This window comes from Athene noctua, chromosome Z (genome assembly GCF_965140245.1).
Source record: "Athene noctua chromosome Z, bAthNoc1.hap1.1, whole genome shotgun sequence".
In the NCBI taxonomy this organism is placed as follows: Eukaryota; Metazoa; Chordata; class Aves; order Strigiformes; family Strigidae; genus Athene; species Athene noctua.
Genome location: NC_134077.1, coordinates 36,569,309 through 36,589,414, shown reverse-complemented (window position 1 = coordinate 36,589,414; position 20,106 = coordinate 36,569,309). Strand labels below are relative to the sequence as shown.

Sequence of the window (20,106 nt, the reverse complement as noted above, 5' to 3'; positions counted from 1 at the left end):
GAAGGAGAGTATTTTGCATTAATACGGTACAGTTATCATATACATTTGAAATTCAAATAAATGTTTACAGAATAAAATAATCAAAAAAGTTTGAAGAAAACAGACACAACTCAGTGCACAGTGTTAAGTGCCAACAGCTACCTGTCTTTCAAACTGACCTGCTAAAATGGGAAAACACCTGGTTAGAATGTTAGTGTACAAAATAAATCTCCATTATGGAGCTGTCAGACAAATGTAGCATTCAGAGCCCAAGACTATATTTCTACCAAGACATAAGCTTTCTAAAAAACTCATGGTTGCAGTTCAAATACCAGCTACAGTAGTGAAGGAACACAATTTTGGGGTTTTTTTAGCACGAGACTGAAAAAAAGGCACACAAATACACTACAATTTTGATTAGTCACTCATTTTTAATAAAAACTCACAAATGAGTGTCATTTGGAACAGTTGATTTGGCAAGTATAAAGAAACAACTCCACACTAAATTTTAAAAGAAGGATAATTTGTATAATAATATGTTGGGGTTTATCTGAATGATAAACCCTTCCGAAATGCAGGCATTTTACACTTTCTCATATACACATGCTTTAAGGTTAAAATAAAAATCTTTTGACTCATGTAACAGAGAAGTGTTCCTATTGCTGCAGAAGCAGTAACTCTGTATTTCCCTGTCTGTAAAATATCAATAATAATATTGAAATTGTTGTATTAGGTAAGGAAGGAGGAAGGGACGCATACACACAAATGAGAAGGATATTAAAAAATGAGAGGAAAGAAAAGTGGCCTAGACAAGTGTCCGGTTACTTCCTTCCTTATACTGGCTTTACTGAAAGCCGCTTTACATTCAAGGCATACACAAGAATTCCTTCTAATTATGTTTAACTTTTTCAGGTTGGTGCTTGTGATGCAGTATTTTTCAGTAAAATATATTTTCCAACTCTTGGTTTAAACTTCAACTTAGAAGAAAACATAAGTAATGGTAAAAAATGGAAAAGTAACAACATGGAAATATGTTGTATTTAAAATACTAGCTCAAAGGTAAAACAGACTCACTGTAGAAAAAAAAAAACATAAACCTTCCTTTTCTGTCTCAAATACACACTTCTATCTTCAAAACAGATAAAGGAACTTGAACAGGATCTGGTGACCAGCATACAATATTTACATAATATTCTCATTAGGGAAAAAAAAGGAAAAAAATGATTGCTGAGGAGGGGAGATCTACTTCCACCTAACAGATTTTATATTCTTAAATTTTCTACACACCAGATCAACTGATCTCTAGTGAAATTCAAATCCTGGTTAACTAAAATTCAATCACATTGCTCTACAGCAATTTATAATAATGTGTTACTTATCAAAAGTGATTCTTTCTGACTTTTGAAATAGTACTGCTCTCTATAAGCTTGAAAAACAATGCTTTTGCTAGCTTTAAGGCACTCTACTGGAAGTTTCTATCAATGGTGTATTCATATTTCAGGTAATTCCTATGCCCGTTTTAGCTTATCTTACCCCCCCTCTTAAAGACTCCAGTTCTTCCTGCTACAATGCTGCTAGAGGGTGCAAGCAAAGCACAGTGCAAACGCATTACTAGTGCAGTGTCAAGCACTTCTTCCAAGAAAAAAGGAGCAGTGCCGTAACAAGACAATCCCATTCCCATCCGAGGAGAGTAAACAGAATTTGATTTTATACGGCTCCTTTTGTATTCAAAATAGCCCAATATGCTTTACAGTAATGAGACAGATACACGTCATTTCCATAATCTTAAATGCAAGGCTTTGTCTTGAGAGTAGGAAGAAAATGAGGTCATGGGTCCTTTGAAGTTTTTTTACATCATCTGGACTGAAGGACAGGAGGGAATGAAGAACATAACTGAGAGAAAAGAGAAAGGAAGGACAGCTGACCATTGTGAAATTTACCACACATCCCTCTCACCACATTCAAGGAGCACCGATTTAGAAGCAAAAATGAATCAGCAGGAAAGATTTTTTTCTTTTTTTAAAGAACTGGCAGCAGGTACAGTGCTAATCATATTTTTCTTTGAAGGTTTTTCTTGCGCAGGAAGGGAGGGAGGGAGCTAGGAAACCTGCTGAGATGAATTTCACTTTCATCACAGCAAGTCAGGGATCTATATGCATACAGAGATTTGGTTCAGGTGAATGTAATGTAGTAGGCTGTATTACCCACCCTGTCAACACAAGTACTCATCCTATAAAGAGGTGTAATATCCTGGTAAACAAAAATTTGAAAGGAACTTAGGAAAAAGTACTCCTAAGGAAAACGAGGGACAGGAGGGTGCATACAGATGACAGATCCCCATCCTGCCTTACACCAAGGGTCCATCACCCACCCAGCAATGGCTGGCAAAAGCTCCTCCAATGAGGATGAACTGGCCAAACAAAGGAAAACACAACAATCTGCAGTCTGTGTTTTATTGTCAAGCTTGTTCCCAAATTAACTGATAAAAAGTGGTGGTCTAATTAAACTACATCCTCTGCATCTTGTCTTCCTTCTTCACAGACAAGACAACAGCTACATGGAACAGAACAGCAGTGGTTAAACTCCTGGAAATACTTCATCCATTGCTGCTCTGATTACAGCCTCAGTGAGGGAGAAAGAGTTGCCCAAGAATCCACCTTCATTGCCTAGCTTCACTGAAGAATCTTTGGCAGGAACCATCCCCTGAAGGAAGAAGTGGGCACCCCTTCTCCACAACCTACTAAATGATGCTAAGGCCATGTTCATCTAGTACCTCACACTGAAAGAGTGTGGGTGCTGTTGAACACTTCACTTCTGCAAAGCTTTATGCACCCCACAGCAGTTCTTGCCTCTTTTTCGTTGGAAGCTTCCCTTTCCTCTGCACTGAGCAGTTATGCCTTCAGCTGTGTTCACTATTTAATTTTCCCCACTGCCTTTCTTCTCCTAACACATGCATACTTTAGCCTGGGCAATGGAGTGCTGACTTCGAAGGAACAATGAGAGCCTTTCAAGTTTTCAGAGTGAGCTTTGAGCAAGGCTCAACCCAGAGACCCAGTCAATATTTACTGCAGTTTGAAGCCACTGATTCATGGCTCCTTCCAAGCAGAATGCACTAGTCAGGAACCCTGAGACCTTACTTCATTTCACTGTAGCAAGGTAAAAAATAAGGGGATAAATAGATTATAACCAAAAATACTTTTCTTGGAAACACTTATGGTCACAGAACAAAAAGGAAAAAGGAAAAGGGAAAAGGGAAAATGGACAGGAAAGGTTATAGAGGACACTGAACAACACTACAATTTACGTTTGAAAAGGAATCAGCCACTTACGATGAGGGAACTAATTTTTCACATAAAACTGATTAGCAAAGTTTGAAAATCACGTTTCAGACAGCTACTATATGCAAATCCATTTAAAATGACCCAAGCAAATAAAGCATGAAAAGAAATCCACCTCATCAACCATCTAAAGCTCTCCTCTTTGAAACACCTAGGTCACAGGACAACCACAGATTATAGCATGACTATAGATTACAGCAATGTACCTTTTTGCATAGATACAACCTTCTGATGTTTAAAAAACATAAATAAAAAACACACTTTCATCTTATCAATAGAACAAAGACAGAAAAAGGGTTAAGAACTGACATTTTTCATGTTAAGGACCTAAATCATATGTAAGATGTAACTACTTGCCCCCCAAAACACATAACTTCACGTGTAATGGAAACACACTTGCAGGTTTTTAAATAAATATTTTTTCTATTAAAATATCAGGATTTTTTTTCTTTTTGCACTTCTATCATGCTTCTGTAGCAGTATTCATCTATTTCCAGAAGCTTGCAGAACTACAGCAAAACCAACAAAATCAAAAGAAACATCCTAGTGAAAAACTGAGGCTATAGTCTGTAGAATCTCCCCTGCTGCTTCTTCAGCTCCTTCCCTTACTTCCTATAAGCATTCACATTATACAAAAAAAACCCCTCCCAAAACCACATTTCTGACAGTGAAATACAACTGGATTGACAATCATCATTTATCTGTTCAAACCGAAAGCCAGCTGCATGATTTTTTGTTTAGAGTGATTGGAGTGCTGTCTGAACATGCTTTCTCATGTTACACTCCATTGAAAAGTTTTGAGTCAAAGAGTCTGACAAGCCACTGTTAAAACATGAAAAATTACAGCTTTTGCTTCAGATGTGTCAAGATCTTTTGAAAAACACATTTAATGTCAGCCCAGGGTTAAAGGGCATGCAATAGCAGAACAGATGCACCTTTCCACCTCTCATGTTCAGTTTTCAGATGCATGGAGCTTTGATTGTTTGCATTGCTTTCCTTGAGAATGCTGCATTATTGTCATGGCATTTGCTTGATTTTTAAAATTTAGTAACATCAGATAGGATTCCCAGTTCTACTCCTCACTACAAGGGAATGTACGAAAGCTTATAAGCACCAAAAGATAGGTAGAAAGAACCAGTACAATTAAAGGAAGACACAAACACATCTGCAACAGATGTAAGACTCTGAGTAACTGAGAAATGCTTGTTTCCAAAACAAGAGTTTAAAAGAATAATGTTATGAGGCCTCCCAGTCCTAAGGAAGTAAGTACAGGCTTCTTTATACCAGAATCAGTTTGTAACAAATTTCTTTTACCTCTGTTTTATATCACCTTCTCCTAACCCTATATACAAGGTGAGAATTTTAACCAATATATGGATAAATAAGCTTTAATATATATATAAAAAAAAATATGTAACCATGCTCAAAACAGCACCTAAAGTGGAAAAAAAGTTTTTAAGAGAAAAAAATATTCAGTAACCAACAACCAAAATAAAAAGTAAAATAGACTTTGCAAAAGTGGTAAATGAAAACACACAGTAAATACTTTTAGAGAAATTTAATCATGCTTCATTTTTAAAAATAGCTTAGCATTATTAATAATTTTTGAAATTAGGAGAGGAATAAAAGAGAATGAGGCACAGTGAAGTTCTGTCGTCTGAACAGTTGATACTTACTTCATTTTCTTTTATTACTGCAACTTACAAAATAACATCCCCAATGATTTAGTAAACTCAATGGGAATTTCATGCTAATATAGCACAGCATCTCATCAGAGTATGTTAATACACTATCCTTTACACTCTGATTGTTAGATAAAATTGCAGAATACCACTTACAGTCTATTTCCAATCACTTATTATGGAACGCTGCAGAAAAAGGTAATTAATAATCCCATATTGTCATAAATCAGGATATTCTGTAATAAATCAGATAATTTCTCAACTGGCATGCCATATTTGTTGTTCTTGTGTCTGTTCTATTATTTAAATAAAAACATTACTGCAGTGGTGTGGGCCACAGTAAGTAGAGAGTGTAGGAAACATTCTCTCTAAAACCTATGAATTTATCTTAAAAAAAAATATTATTTATTTTCCTTTCCAAAGGTGGGAATGCTTCTCAGACCAAAACCATTAAGAATACTACCACTAACAGGAATCACAGGTAATCTCTAGCACATTTGACTAAAAACCACAGAACTCTTTCACATGGGTACCTCACCATACTTTGGGAATAAGACACTACACCAAGACTTATTTGTCTCTGTCATTTTCATCACAGTGTGGAAAGCAGAAGACATTTTGCCTTAAGGGTAGTGCTTAATATGAAGGAAAACAGATAATTCAAGAAGACTGGGTTAAACCTACCTGATACTAATCCTAATCAAAAAATCAAGTTTTGTAGGCATCCATGGTAGAAGTTTTGTGAAGTAACCACACAAAGAAGATTTCTCTATCATATGTAAGACAAAACCAGTACAGAAATCCTCATTGGGCACTGCAACGATCTGACTTACAGAAGTTACAAAGGCAAAATCGCTTCATCAGTAACAATATATTGGCTCCAAACTCTACACGTAAATTAAAGTGCTTAGGACACTCTTCCAAATGCTTTGGTCTGAAGAAGGCCATTATATCAGCACTAAATCAAGACAGCTAGTATGAAGAATGGAAAACAGAGATTTCTTTTTACAGTAAGCAATAAAATGTAGTTCAGTCAGAGACACAGTCTGAAAAACTAATATTAAACTGATATGTAAATCACTAAAAAAAATTTTTTTTTTTTGAAGCTAACTATTATGCTTCAGACTAGAAACAGTGAATATGGAGATTCTCTTCATAAAGTGTTCTTAGCAACTAAGTTTTATATAATTGAGACATAGAGAAAGGGTTTGAAAATTGAAATTTTAAGGCAGTGGATAGCCATAATACAATGAGAAACAAGTATGATCTACCTAATTAATTTTCCTTCTTCACCCACAGTCAGTTATGATAATGTGAATCTTAACCTTAGTGAGAAATTTCATACCACCTTGATTAAAGATACTGTAAATATTTTTTTTGTTTTATTTTAATTAAGAATCTTATACTCTCAAAACCCTCAACAAATGTATGGAACTTCTACTAGTGGAATTCCTACCTGCAAAACAACTTTTGAGAGACTGATATACATTTCATGGTTTTAAGTCATGATTATGCTATTAAGCATGTTACAAAATTATTATGTTCTCTGCAAGAAGCACTCCTAGTATTTTTTGTAAAGGTAGTTTGTCTGAGGACTGTTCAAGACATAAGTTCTTCAATAAAATTGTGTATTAATTTCTTGGCAATATTTGTGAACTCATTTGTGAACTCAAAAAGCTATAAAACATTCACAGGACATTTAAAAAATATATTTAAAAATCAACTTCCAGAAAATTTTCAGATTTTTGGGAACCCTGCAGGCAACTCACTACAAATACATACAAGCGACATTAAACTGGGCCCAATGTCTTGCAACTGGATCTACCAACACAGAGACTAAAAAACATGATGAAATTACAGATGTGTGCATGATGGATACAGCTTAAGAATTAGAACCTGATTTTTTTGAGACTCTGTTTTAAGAAAAAGCTTGTTTCATCCACATGTGTCTTCTCAAATTAAACATGTGCCACATTTCCTGAAAGATGTCTTCCTCTCACTATGCTGTATCTCATAGCCACTAGACATCAGCAAGTCCACTGGAAATCCAGAAAAATGTAATATTTGGTGCACCATTAAATGAAATTTCCTCAAGAAAATCTGCTTTCCCATTCTCCCAGCAGCCACAAAATACAGTGACATGCCATACATCAAGAATGCCTGCTCGTCATTTTGGTAAAAAGGTAATAAATTACATGGTTTATATATTAAAGAGTTTACATTTGCAAGGAAGAGTAGCATTCTCCAGCAAAATAGGGATTTTTATTTTGTAGAAGACTGTTATTCTATTTTCTAGAAAACAGAAACTTCTTTCCTGAATACAGTGTTTTAATTATTTCAGTAAGGAAACAGTTCTATCCTATTTGGGCATTCACAAGATCCATCTCATCTTTAAGGAATATCTTATCTAGAAGAGAGCAGTATATTGAATATAGTGGTTTGGAAAATACAAAACCCGTATCCCAGTGATGTACTAATATATCTGATCAATTTTACCTTCATAATCCTGAATTATTTTTTTTTTGGCACAATACCAAATTGTCATCCACTACGTAAATTGTCCAACACCCCAGAGTTTCACTAATGCCTGCCTACGAAACACATAGGATAAAGCCAACTCTCTTTTGAAACTGTTGACAGCAAAGCAACTAGTCATTCTACCAGGTTCAACTATTACCTCCAGCCTCCCAACAGTAGAGATCCTAACAGCAAAAACCATTCAACAAATCTCAGTCTGTAACTTATCTGAACCCAATCACACAAATACGCACAGGGATATATAGTCCCATGGTGCTGTGCCTTCCCACTAGATTTGACTCAGGCAGATTGTGTGGCCTCATAAAAATTGACAAACCTAACTACTGAAACTCTTATACATGAACTATACCTTAAAATCGATACAGGACCTAAATCAACACCCATTCAAAGAAGAGGGAAATCTTTTTACTTCAGTAGTGTTGGATATGAACACTGCCAAAAATACTGCAATAAAAAAGTATCAAAAGGTTGTGTATTAAAAACAAAACAAAAAAAACAACCACCAAACCACAACATTAGATCCTGTAGTATCAATCATGGCATGCAATTCAAATAAATAGATGGACTTGCATTCCTCACTAGTAACCATCAGCTCCTACTGACTTCAGCAACTTTTTAAAACTAGGATATTTATTTAAACTACTTTCCTTTATCAGCTTTAGGAACCATTTTTTTAAAGGTATTTAAGAACCCGTGGGTGTAAAAAAGCAGAAACAAAATCTGAGACAGTTAGGCACAAGCATTCTCAAAAATCTCACACGGCTCCTATCTGCAACTCTAGTATCTAAAGATATTAAAAATTCTGCTTCTAAGGATCTAGTCTTTTTTAAACCAGCTGGCTAAAACAAGCTGCTTAAATAAATTACTCATTTCACAGGCTACCAAAAAAAATTAGTAAATATTAGTGTGAAGGCACAATTTCACTCTTTCCATGCCTTTAAGGACAACATTCAAGATAAATCACTCTGCAATTATGCACTTATGCTTACCTTTGGAAATATTTGTGCATTGATAAATAGAACTGGCACACATTTCACCAAAGCCACTACCGCAGTACTACAAAATCTTAACCTGATTTCACTGAAGATGCACACATGGGCTGAAAACAGAAAAAAGGTGAACATGCAAACTAGCTGCTTTCATTGAGCTTTTGTTTTTTTAATCCTGTTTACTATGCAGGACACAAGCAAAAGCATACAAAGAGTAAGGTCATTTGTACCCACTTAATAATTGCAGGCAAATACTGGCTTTGATCACAGCAATTTTACTGGAAAGCTCAGTTCACCATAAAGTGTGCAAGACAGAAAGAGAGAAAGGCAAAAGTGACTGAAATTCAAAGGGGAAAAGTGTATGCAGCCTGGGCATAAGTGAAGGGACAAATACAACCCTAGAATTAAGATCTTTTGAATGCAAGAATAATAAACTTCCAAGTAAATGTCACTTCACTATGACTGAGTTTCCCCAATTGGGTATTGTATATATATAATTTTATATATATAATTATTAGGCACACATTTCCCATGTTCTTTCTCCCCAAAAGCAGAGCTGACAATGGTGACAGCAGAGTGTGTAATTAGTTTTTATTGTTCCCCTGACAGCCATAGTTCTGCAAGGACCCCTTGCCTTTTCCATTGTAAATGTTATGGAAAAATACACTAATGACAGGCATTTAATTATGGGCACAGCCACCATGATGGGAGCTGTGCCAAAAGTGATTGACAGCTTTGCATACCAGATATTCACAGCAATGGTTCTTTTTCTCCCATACCTTGTAACCCAGATTACTGAAGACATGAGTTTTTTAAAATATATTCTCTAAAGCTTTGGATATTGTCTATAGGTATTATTATTAATAACCACCATCTTAAAAACAGACAGAAAAAAAGAAATATATCAAATAGGGTGGTTTTTTTGTCCAAAAGTAGCATGAGGTTTTTTGAAAGAGGTCTATCCACTGATAATGCCATCTACGTAAAAGAAATCCCCACCAACTCCGGCACATAGTTGACTTTTTTTAAAATAATACATAGCTACAAACAAAAAGATACTATGCCCCCTTAACATATCCTTATTCAATATTTACAATAAACTGTCTCCCATTCAGCTGTAGTTGCTGAAGTCCTTTTTCACCTGATTAATTAGCAATTGGGAGACACTCTTTTTGGCAGCTTTTTTATCCCTGTTATTTCTTCTGGTTTGGCACAAAACCTCCCTTTTGGAAGTACCAGTACTGTACCCTGCTTAGTAATGGATCACTAATTTTTAATAACCTGAGCCCCAAGAGAAACTGCAAAAAGATGTATAAGTGTATTGGAGCAATAACTGTAAACAAATTAAAAAAAAAAAAAAAAAAAAAAAGGAGGGAGGAAAGCTGTTGCAGTACATAAAATATTAGCTCTTTTCCAGGCTATGCATGGATAGACTATCCAGGAGATCACATGTAATCTGAAGAAATGAGTCTGAAGCAGCTTTTAACTATGTGATCCAAATCTCTGCCTTTATGTTTAAAAAGCCTTAAAAAAGCAACCAGCTAAAGTGGATGCGCATTTTCCTTGAAGAATGCTATATCTGAATGTCCCTTCACTGTTTCTCATCCCTCCCCCACCACCAGATGAATGAAATTACTCTGTGAAGTAGATCTCTATGAAGAATGACCACACAATTCTGGACCAAACGGTTCTAAATCTATGTAGCAGTCACAAATCCCTGGCTAAACTGAACAAAGCAACATTATTCCCAAGTGGTAAGTTTGGGAATGTAAAAGTGAAGCTGTCTGTCTCTAAAGTGGTAACTTGCAAATAGCTGCAGAATCAATGTTGGCTGTCCATCCCCCATCCAGCTGGCTCTCATATCAGTAACTTCAAAAATGTAGTTTGCCATTATGGTGGCTTAAGGCACTGTGTGCCAGTGCAATGACCATGCTGTGTGTGCATGTCAGAAGGTCAATACTTTCAAATTCCAGAGTCTCTCTTTATTTCCTTCTTTTCTGGAAACAATAAGAGAGCAGGATTGATAGCTCCTACTTTGTTAACTTCTGCTCAACAAACATTCTGCCTGTATAAATACATAACTACTTTTTAAAAAATCTGATTAGACATGAAGTAAAAATAAAATTAAAAAAAAACCCAAACAAACAAATAAACCCACAAAAACCAATGCAGCCAGTTTTTCTGCTCATTAACAACATTAATTAGCTAATTTCTTTGCAACAACTTTTAACAATTCCAAAGGACCTAACATCATTAAAGCTGCTAGAAGTCCTTACTTAATGCTGATGAACTAGCATCACAGACTGATAACTGTGTTACAAAGATCATCAACTCTACCAGTAAAGCAAAATACTTACTTTTTTTCTGTTTCCTCACAAAAAAATACATCTATGTTTTATTTATACAGTGCTACCAAAACAACCAAATATTAGACATTGAGAGATCTGGGGATTTTTTTGTTTAGTTTTGATGAAAAGATTCAGAATGTATTCAATACCAGTTTCAAGGGCATAGATTGAGATAGGATACTCAAATTTATTTATAAAATTAAACAAATGTAAAAATTAAAATAAATCCTATGGATTAGTATTATAATAAAAAATTACATATATTTTTAGCAATTCCCTGTGTGATAAGATAATGTGATCTGAATGTCTGCAGAGAGAAGGAATTCTTCTGAATTGTAGTATGAATATGAAAAATACTACTTTGAAGTCCATAAAAGCAAGAAGGTAGTGATCCATTGCTATCCACAGGGGAAAGGCTGCAGCATTCAACTATGACTGATGAACAATGCCCACAATGTGAATATGCCTGCCATTGGCCAGCATCTACCCCCCCCCCCAAAAAAAAAAAAAAAGAAGAAATAATTTTGAGGAGGAAAAATAATATTATTTTAACAAATAAAGAATGTCAATGATACACAGCAAACATTAATTACAGCACAAAATATATTCTGTCAAAATATTCATCCTTTTAAATGTCACAAAGCCAGATTTTATCTTTCAGAATGGAACAAAAAGATATTAGCACCATTTCATTATTGTCATTAAAAACTAAAAATGGTGCCTATCACATAAGATACTTCTTCAAGAGTCAAAAGAAAACAAAAAATATAAAGTTACTCAGTGATAAACATGAAGTAAAATTTTTTATTGAGGGTATTTCTGTTGAACAATTCCACATTAGATGAATAAGCTGATCTAATGACAAAAGACAGAAAAGAAAATTTTAAAAGTGAAAATTAACTAACAGGTTTTGTCAGTCTAAGATCCTTTTATTCCATTCTGTGTATCAGCACAGATAGGTAAATTCTTCCACTAGATTATAATGAAAGTGACAATGAGAATTGTAACTTTCAAGGCTTTTCAAGTAAAAATTGCCGAACCTGAAGAATTTACTACAAATTGTATTAGCAATTCGAGCAGACCTTGCTAAGTAACAGGACTCTTGTGTATCTTCTTGTTAGCTGATTTTTCTTTTGACAGCATTTTTACTAGTCGTGCATTTAAACAGAAAAATGTCCATAAAACTCCTATCGTACCATTTAACACAACATGGGCATCTACATGTTGCAGGAGTCAAAAATAAACATTTTTTTCATAAAACTAGAATCTAACAATGTATTTTCATCAACGTGTGAACAGGAAAATATAAAGGATATTTCCCCAGATTAAAAAAAAAAATATATATATATATATATATGCAGGGTATTTTTCTTTTATTGGAAACCTTGATGTTCTACAGGAGAGAAATACAATCTCAATCCACATGGAAAAGCATCCTTTTTCAATATTTTTTCAAATACTTGATTTTAACATAAATTATTTTTTAAAATGTGTAGTAGCAGGAATCTGTGGTTTTGTAATTAACAATCTATGCTGAGGTTCTTAAAAAAGAGGATTTCAGACATCTATACATATTTGCACACTATAATACCTACCATTTTAAATAGCTCAACTATAATCTAGCTTGTAGAGACTACAGTAGGGTGAATGCAAAAATGAAAGGAAGACTTCCAATGCATGAAGGATTCTATTCTTCCATTCAGCTATGGTGAAGTACATTACAGCACTTACAGTGAGTACAGGCTTACTCATAATAACTGTAATACAACCAGAAAGCAATTTCAATAATGTGTCTGTTTATTTTAAACCAAACGTTTCCATTTCATTATGTTGGTGTGCTGCTGACTGACTAAATTTCAAGCACAAGTGCAACAAAAACTTAAACAAAACACAGCTCTTTATTCTCAAGAGTTAATTACACCATTCAGAAACACTAGAAGATTAAATTAATCATGAGACTAAAGATACTTTTTTAAAAAACAATGCTCAGAACTGGATAGCAGAGCAGAGTGATTATTTGCAGAAGATTCCAGTTCCAAATTACTTCTATTTGCATTAAAAAAAAAAAAAAAAAAAAAAAAGAAAAACAGCCAAATCAAGAGAGGTACATCTCACAGCTATGGACAATCCACTGTCTACTCTGCTTTCTCCAGGAGAGTTTGTGTCTTAGCCTCTTCTCTAAGGTGTTCCAAATGACCAGCCTTCTTAAAATTTCTTTCAACAATGCAGTACTCTGCCCAGCAACAGACTAGTTTAGGAAGAAACAATAACAAGGTACTCTAATAAGCCCAGGGAGTTCTCAGAGCGATCCTTGTAATCTTTTCTGTATCATTTTAACATTTGTGTGCCCAAGTACTTACTTGTCTACCTGCCCACCTACTGACCTGGAGACAACTAGCATGCAAAGAAACAGCACAAGAGGAACAGGGACAAGAACTAAAACACAGATTCTACAAATAATTTTTTTATTATTTTTAATTTTAAACCAAAAGGTCTTTGCTGGAAGATGGGACATGAGAATTAGTTTGCAAAGCTATTATTAATTTTTTAAACACTTAAGAGTTCATCACTTAAAAAATTTCATTTTCAAATACTTTTTTCCTCATGCAACACTCATGATTTACTCTACACCACATGACCTTCTAATGATACACTTCAATGCATACAAACATATGTGTATATATATGCATATATATAAAGTATACATACACGTACATTGAAATGCATTCATATTTGCATACAAATGTATACGTATTACATATGCCTCTCTGTATGAATGCAAAGACCATGACTCCTGAAGGACTAGTTGTATTCATCCATTTTCTCAGCCCAGCACAAAGCTGGTAGATTGATGGGAACATATCAACAGGGGAGAGGAAGGAAGGCTCATCTTTATCTGTCCCTCTCCAGAAGGACACAGGGCTAGCAAAACAAATGCAGCAAAGTGTCCTCACCATGTGCATTTGGAAAAGATTTAATAAGTAGCATTTCATGAAGACCATATACCACTTAACAGGGTGCCTTTCATACAAAGGTGGAAGCTGGTGAAACTATTGTTCTTTGTTAAGTTTTTCCATAGAATTTTTCAAACTATTTCAAAATCCCACTTTTAAAATAAACACCAGTAGCCTTCTGGAGACACAAGGCATTGGTGAAACTATTAAAAGCACAGAAACTAGGTGCAAAGATTGAAGACTCTACTACTCATCTTTTAATTACAAGAAATTAGTCAGATTTCTTCAGCTCTCAAAGCAAGCTGCTGAATAAAATGCTATCAAAATACCAGCTATGCTGTTTCAAAAGTTATATATATACATACACATATTTGTGTGTACATATCCCAAGTACCTGAGCTCTTATGTTTCACTTGACATATAAAAACTATATGAAATACCAAAACCAAAGCAAATGCCTTGATTTTGCACCTCTTTCAGCTTCAAATCCTTAGTTGTTCTTAACACACGTAACTACCTTCTTTCTATTCCAACCATTTTTGCATGGTTTCCCTATCTCTACATAGGCAGAACTATTTCTAGATAGAAAACAAGCCAAACTAAACAAAAAACCAGCCACCTGACCTCAGCATATACAATCAACATGCCACGATAAAATCTGCAAACACATATAAATGGATGGTAGGATAGTCAGATATCCAGCCAGCCAGCCAGTGTACTCCCAAGAAGTGCCAGGCATGCATGAGCAGCCACAGTCGGAGCTTCTCAAAATTAAGTCCATCAATTGGCTGGTTCAGGGAGGCACTTAAAAACACATCCATTCATCTACACAATCGTAACTGAACTTAAGTGTGTCAGTATGCATTTCAGGGAAGCCAGATCCTTTTCTGAATCAATGCCTAAATACTCAGCTACAAAATTCACCTATGCTTAGATATCCAGGTTGTGAAATTCACGTCGACAAATAGAATTTTCATGAGAATTCACTCATTTTTCTGTTCGCTGCTCCCAAGTATCTTTAAAAAAAACCTTCTACCAAAATTGGTCAAATTGTGTATCCAGGTTAATTATGAGAACTCACCAGATGAAGCTGAAATTGTTTTTCAGTATCTAAACCCTTTAACAGCTCATTTCTTGATTTTATTATTCACATAAATAGACACACAGGAAATATATCAGCATCCTATGTCTTTTTAATAATTCTTTTGTGGATGTAACTTTATACACTTTTTTTTTTTTGTATAAGATACAGCCAAATCCAATAACACTGCCCATATAAAATATTTGCTTTCATGAGACTACAAGGTTCAGCTTCTCTGTATAACCAGAAACTAGGCTTGAAATGCAAGTATTTTTAACCACCTTGAAACTAGTAATTTATGAAACTACATAACCTGCCACTGAAACAATTTATAGGGAAATACCGATATATATAAACCACAATCGTGAAGCACAATCCTGCAAGCAGAAAAATGTAGCAATAATTGCAGATAGTTCAGCTTTAAGACAAGACTAAAAGCAATAGCAAGTGCTTACCAAGAAAACCACTTAAAAATCTCGCCCAGGTACACAACATTTTGGCTGAATTCTAATTACAAGGACACTAGAAATCCGTATTAGTATAAATTAATATGCTCCATTAAAAAACAAACTTCCCAAACTATTACTTGACAATATTTTGCTGTCCCATATAAGAACACATATGCAAACAGTGCTGAAAGTCTAATGCACTTTAGGGTGATAATTGGAATTCATGTACACTTAATTTTAAACCTATATAAGTAACAAAAATATTCAAGCTTACTTAAGGATGAATTTCCAATACACACACACACACAAAAGATTAAAAAACCTTATTGTACGTCAAAATCCTAATACTTAAACATATACTCATCTGAAATTAGACTACAGCATACTTCATGTATGCTAATTAAATACATGAGAAAAATAAGGTATGGGAACCCTTAAAACATTTCTAAGAACAGACTTAGGCTCTGTAAGAATATACAACTCATACATGCTAACAATAATGACCACAGAACATTTTTTAATTGTTCGAGCAGAACTTTTGCAACTAATCAAGAAATATAATATGGATTTTTCTAAAAGACTCTTCGGACTTTTCATTTACCAAATATTGTTCACAGCGGGAGCACTCCTCAACTGCACCACTCATCAATTTACTAATGTGTCTTTTAATAAGGATGAGATCTTTATGTATTTCAGTAAATTGCTGAAATTTCATACTAAAAACCTAAATATCATTGTATCTGAGGGAAACACAATCATTACTAAATTCTTCAAAGTTTTGATGAAACCTTCATTTAGAGTCCCTTTAATCTCTAGCAAAATGATAATTTCATTTTTAAAGTGAATTAATGAGTTCCATAGCAGTTTGTTAATTCTGAATAAATAAAGTAAGCTAAAGCACAATGGTGACATTTGTGTTTAAAGAATGGCAGTACATTATGTCTTCTAATTTCAAATGGTTATCACCAAGTAAACATCCCTACTTACTGCTACATGTATAAAAACTAGATTGTTCATCTCCTGAGTCTGTCTCCGGAAGCGTATAAATCACTGCTAAGTTATTCCTGTAACATTAACTGCTATGAAAATTTTGATAACCAAAGTGAATTTTGCCTTCATCTTATATTCTGATGAAACGAATTCAAAACAGAAGTGTTTTCTTTTCTTTAGGACTCCTGCACCTACCATTCAGGTGTTTGCCTGTTTTTCTGTAATGACTGTGTTAACTTGGAAAGCACACAAAAACTGGCACTGTATAAAACAAAGGAGAAATATATCTGTACCCTGCTCTTTCTCCTATTTTTAACTCATGGATGAGCATAACATGTCCAAATAACTACTGCCATTGTTAGAGTGCAGTGAATATTTTAAGACAAAAAGAAATCTTTGTTTTTAAAATGGAAGGCTTAGAAACTTTGCATTAGTGTTTGGAAGAATAACAAAACTAAGTTTTCTTTGCAGTCTGCTGATGTTTAATGTTGGCCTAAAAAAGATTTCCTTAACTGTAATAAAATACAATTAAATTTACTAGAATCCTTACTGATCTGTTCAATGTGTAATACCTACAGATGAGGTGTTAGTTGTACCTTCAACTATCTATACTTACACGCAGTTATTGTGTAAGCTCATTACACACAAGAGCACAGAAGTGAAAAATCTTGAATGTAAGGTTATTTTGGAAGTATTTTAGCTGTTATGTCAGCAACGTATGCATTTAATCAAACCTATTTCTTTCAACAATTCTCCTTTTCCCCAGTGGGATTTGTACATACTTTTTTTTTTTTTCCCAGCAGTTACGTTTCATTTTGCCTAACAAAAGAAAAAACTGGTTGTGAAAGACAAGCAATTTTTTGGGATGTATGTTCTTTGATGTGTGATGTGAGATGTAACTTTTTGTCTTATTTACTCTGAGCAATTTTTTTCATGTAAAAAGAGGAAAACGTAAGATAGGTATCTAAAATTATAGATGCTCATTCCCAAGCACGATTGTTACTTTGGATAAATACTCTTTGTCTCAAGCTTGTTCTGCCAACTATTTGTCGCTGAGGCGTTGTACCAGGAATGCAGTCTTAAAGTGCTGGACAGACTAGCTAACTCTGAACACTTGAAAATTCTGCCCATTAAGTTCTGCATCACCTATTCTGAATACTGAGTAGAGAAGTTTTCTCCAGGCAACACAAATCTATTAAAAAACATGACTTGTGACAAAAAACAATGTGCTAATCTCAAACCAAACAGCAGTATCAGAAGCATAAAAAAGAGATAACCTAAGATTAAATATCCCCAAATTTACTTAAGACTAACCCGACAGGTTTGTTTTGTTTAAAAAAACCCAAACAAACAAACAAAAAGCACAAAAAAACCTCCTCCCAACCACTAAGTCTGCTCATATGCATTTTAGCCACGCAAAAAATTTAATACCCAGGTGACTTTTTACCCAAACACATGGATACCATTTGGAGCGGGGCTGAAATTTTCTAATGCTAAACATGAGGGAAAGCTCGAGAAAAGCCTAATGAAACCTTCCTTTCCAGTAGAAGGCTTGTTGAACTGCATGCAGAGCCTGGTGTCTGAAATCCTTCGGCGCGCCTCGGCGCGAGGGGAGCGGGGAAGCTGTGTCAGCATCGCTCAGCCAGCCCCGACGGGGACGCCGGCGGTGCGCCGTCCTGTCCCCGGCAGCACGGGCAGCACCCCGGCCCGGGACGGCGTACCTACCTCGCCTCCTCACGCCTACCTCTAGCCTGCTCGGGAGGCCCCCGCCGGGCGAGCAAGGCAGGGCAGGGAGAAGGCCACCCCTCCGCCGCGGCTACCGTCCCTGACAAGCTATCCCGCCTGGGGGCTGCCGCGAAGCCGGGACCGGCCACCCCGCTCCGTCCCGCCGACGAGGGAGAGAGCCCCCCCAGCCTCCCAGACTGGGCCCGGCTCCCAGCTACCGGCAGGCGGCTCGGGGCCGCGCCCCGCCTGCCGCAGGAGCCCGCCGGGGCACAAGCGGGGTGCCGCTACCTGCGCACCCTCACGCCACCCAAACTCCTGGAGCAGGCTCGGCCGCAGGCGTAGGTTGCCCCGCTGTGAGGAGCGCACACGCCGCACCGGCGCCCGCGGAGCAGCGACGGCCGAGCCCTGGAGAGCGGCTAGCGTGGTGCAGCGCTGGGGGATGCGAAAGGAGAAAAACACCACCACCACCCGCCCCACCGTCGCTGCCTGTAGTCCTAACGCCCCGAAAAAGGAAGTTTTCCACCCCATCTTGCATCCGGGGTAATTTCTGCAGGCGCTGGGCAAGAGCCGCCAGCGCTGGGATTCACTCCCCGCCCGTCTCCCCCCCGCGCCGAGCGCCCCCCGCCCGCCGCCGCTCGGTGGGCGCCCGCGGCCGCCCCGCGTACCTAGGGTTGGTGCTGTTCCAGTAGACAGCGTAGCGGTCAGCCACCGCCTTGGCGCCGGGCTCCTGCCCGCGCACGCACACCCATAGCGCCGCAGCCGCCAGCAGCATCATCTCCACGTGCGGCATCGCACCCGGCCGGCGGCGCGTCGAGACGGGATGCAGAAAAAAATAAGACGAGGGGAAGGAAAAAAAAACAAACAAACAAAAAAAAAAACCAAAAAAAACCAAAAAAAAACACAAAAAAAACAACAAAAAGGCGGGGGGGGCAATCGGGACCAAGCCGGGGACGCGGGAGGTGGCGGAGAGGGCGAATAAATAAAAACTAAGGCGCAGAGGCGAATGGGCTGCGCGCCGTGCCGCGCCGCAGTGAGCGGAAGGCGCCTGCCGCCGCAGACGGCAGGGAGGCGCGATCCGCGGTCCCTCAGGGAGCCTCACCCCGGCAGGGGGAGGTGGGGACCGAGGCAGGCGGCGGCGGCGGCAGGCGGCGGGTGGTGCTCATGCACCGGGAGTCCCGTGCGGAGCCCACGGCACGACATACACCGGCCCGCCGGTGCGGCGGGCGGGCGAAGGGCGCTGCTCCTCTGCCCTCGGCGAGCGGCCCCGGCCGGGCTGCAGCACGGCCCCCCGGCTCGGGGGCGGCCGGTGGACGCAGGGATGGAGGGAGCGAACGGGAGAGGGGGTAGAAGAGCGGAGCGGAGAGGAAGATCTTCCCTCTGGAAGCCCGCGGGGGAGTCCTGGCAGAATATTAAAGGCCGCCGGCTGGGAGGGGGGCGAGAAGTACTAGCAGGTCTTAACGTACAAAGTTTGTGTCTTCCTTCCTGGCCCTCCGCAAATGAAAAAAAAAACCAAAAAGAAAAAAGGGGGGGAAAAAAAAAAAAAAGGGGGGAGAAAGCAAAAGCCCTGAGGAGTTTGTTTGCTGTGCTGATGGAGTTGGAGAGCCTGTTCTGCAGCACAGAGAGTGTCTTGAAGGCGACTTTGTGGAGTGGTTTTCTTGTCCTTCCTGTTCCTGGGCGGTGGATGCACCAAGGACTGAGCAACAGCAAAGGAGGAAAAAGAAAAAAAAAAAAAAAAAAAAAAAAAAAAAGGCAAGAAGAAAAAAAAAGGGGGGGCAGGGAAAGAAAGAACGGCCAATCCAAGAAATATTGCGGTGTGGAAACCAAGGAGATGGAAGTAAAAAAATTGTTTTATGAGAGGGCGTGGAAAAAAGCAAAACCTCGGAGAAAATCAGGCCTGCAAACTCCTCTGATGATGCTGGTCTTGGCTGGCCTCTCCTGCTCGGGGAACGAACGGAGCAATACGGCGAGGTGCAGATATCTGCTTCAGCCTCCCGGAGCCTCTCTGTGACGAAGCAGGATCCAGTCCCAGGAAC

The 20,106-nt window shown here is 37.8% G+C and overlaps 1 protein-coding gene across 2 annotated transcripts in view; it reads right to left on the bottom strand.

Annotated features, from left to right (window-relative positions):
- The window catches only part of EFNA5 (ephrin A5), a 217,029-nt gene extending 198,081 nt beyond the window's left edge, over window positions 1–18,948 (bottom strand). For both annotated transcript variants that reach the window (XM_074932160.1, XM_074932162.1), the window contains exon 1: window positions 18,739–18,948. In XM_074932160.1, coding sequence (XP_074788261.1) covers window positions 18,739–18,863 — 125 coding nt within the window. In that variant the 5' untranslated portion in view covers window positions 18,864–18,948. The remainder of the gene's footprint in view (window positions 1–18,738) is intronic.
- Between the last annotated feature and the right edge of the window lie 1,158 nt (window positions 18,949–20,106).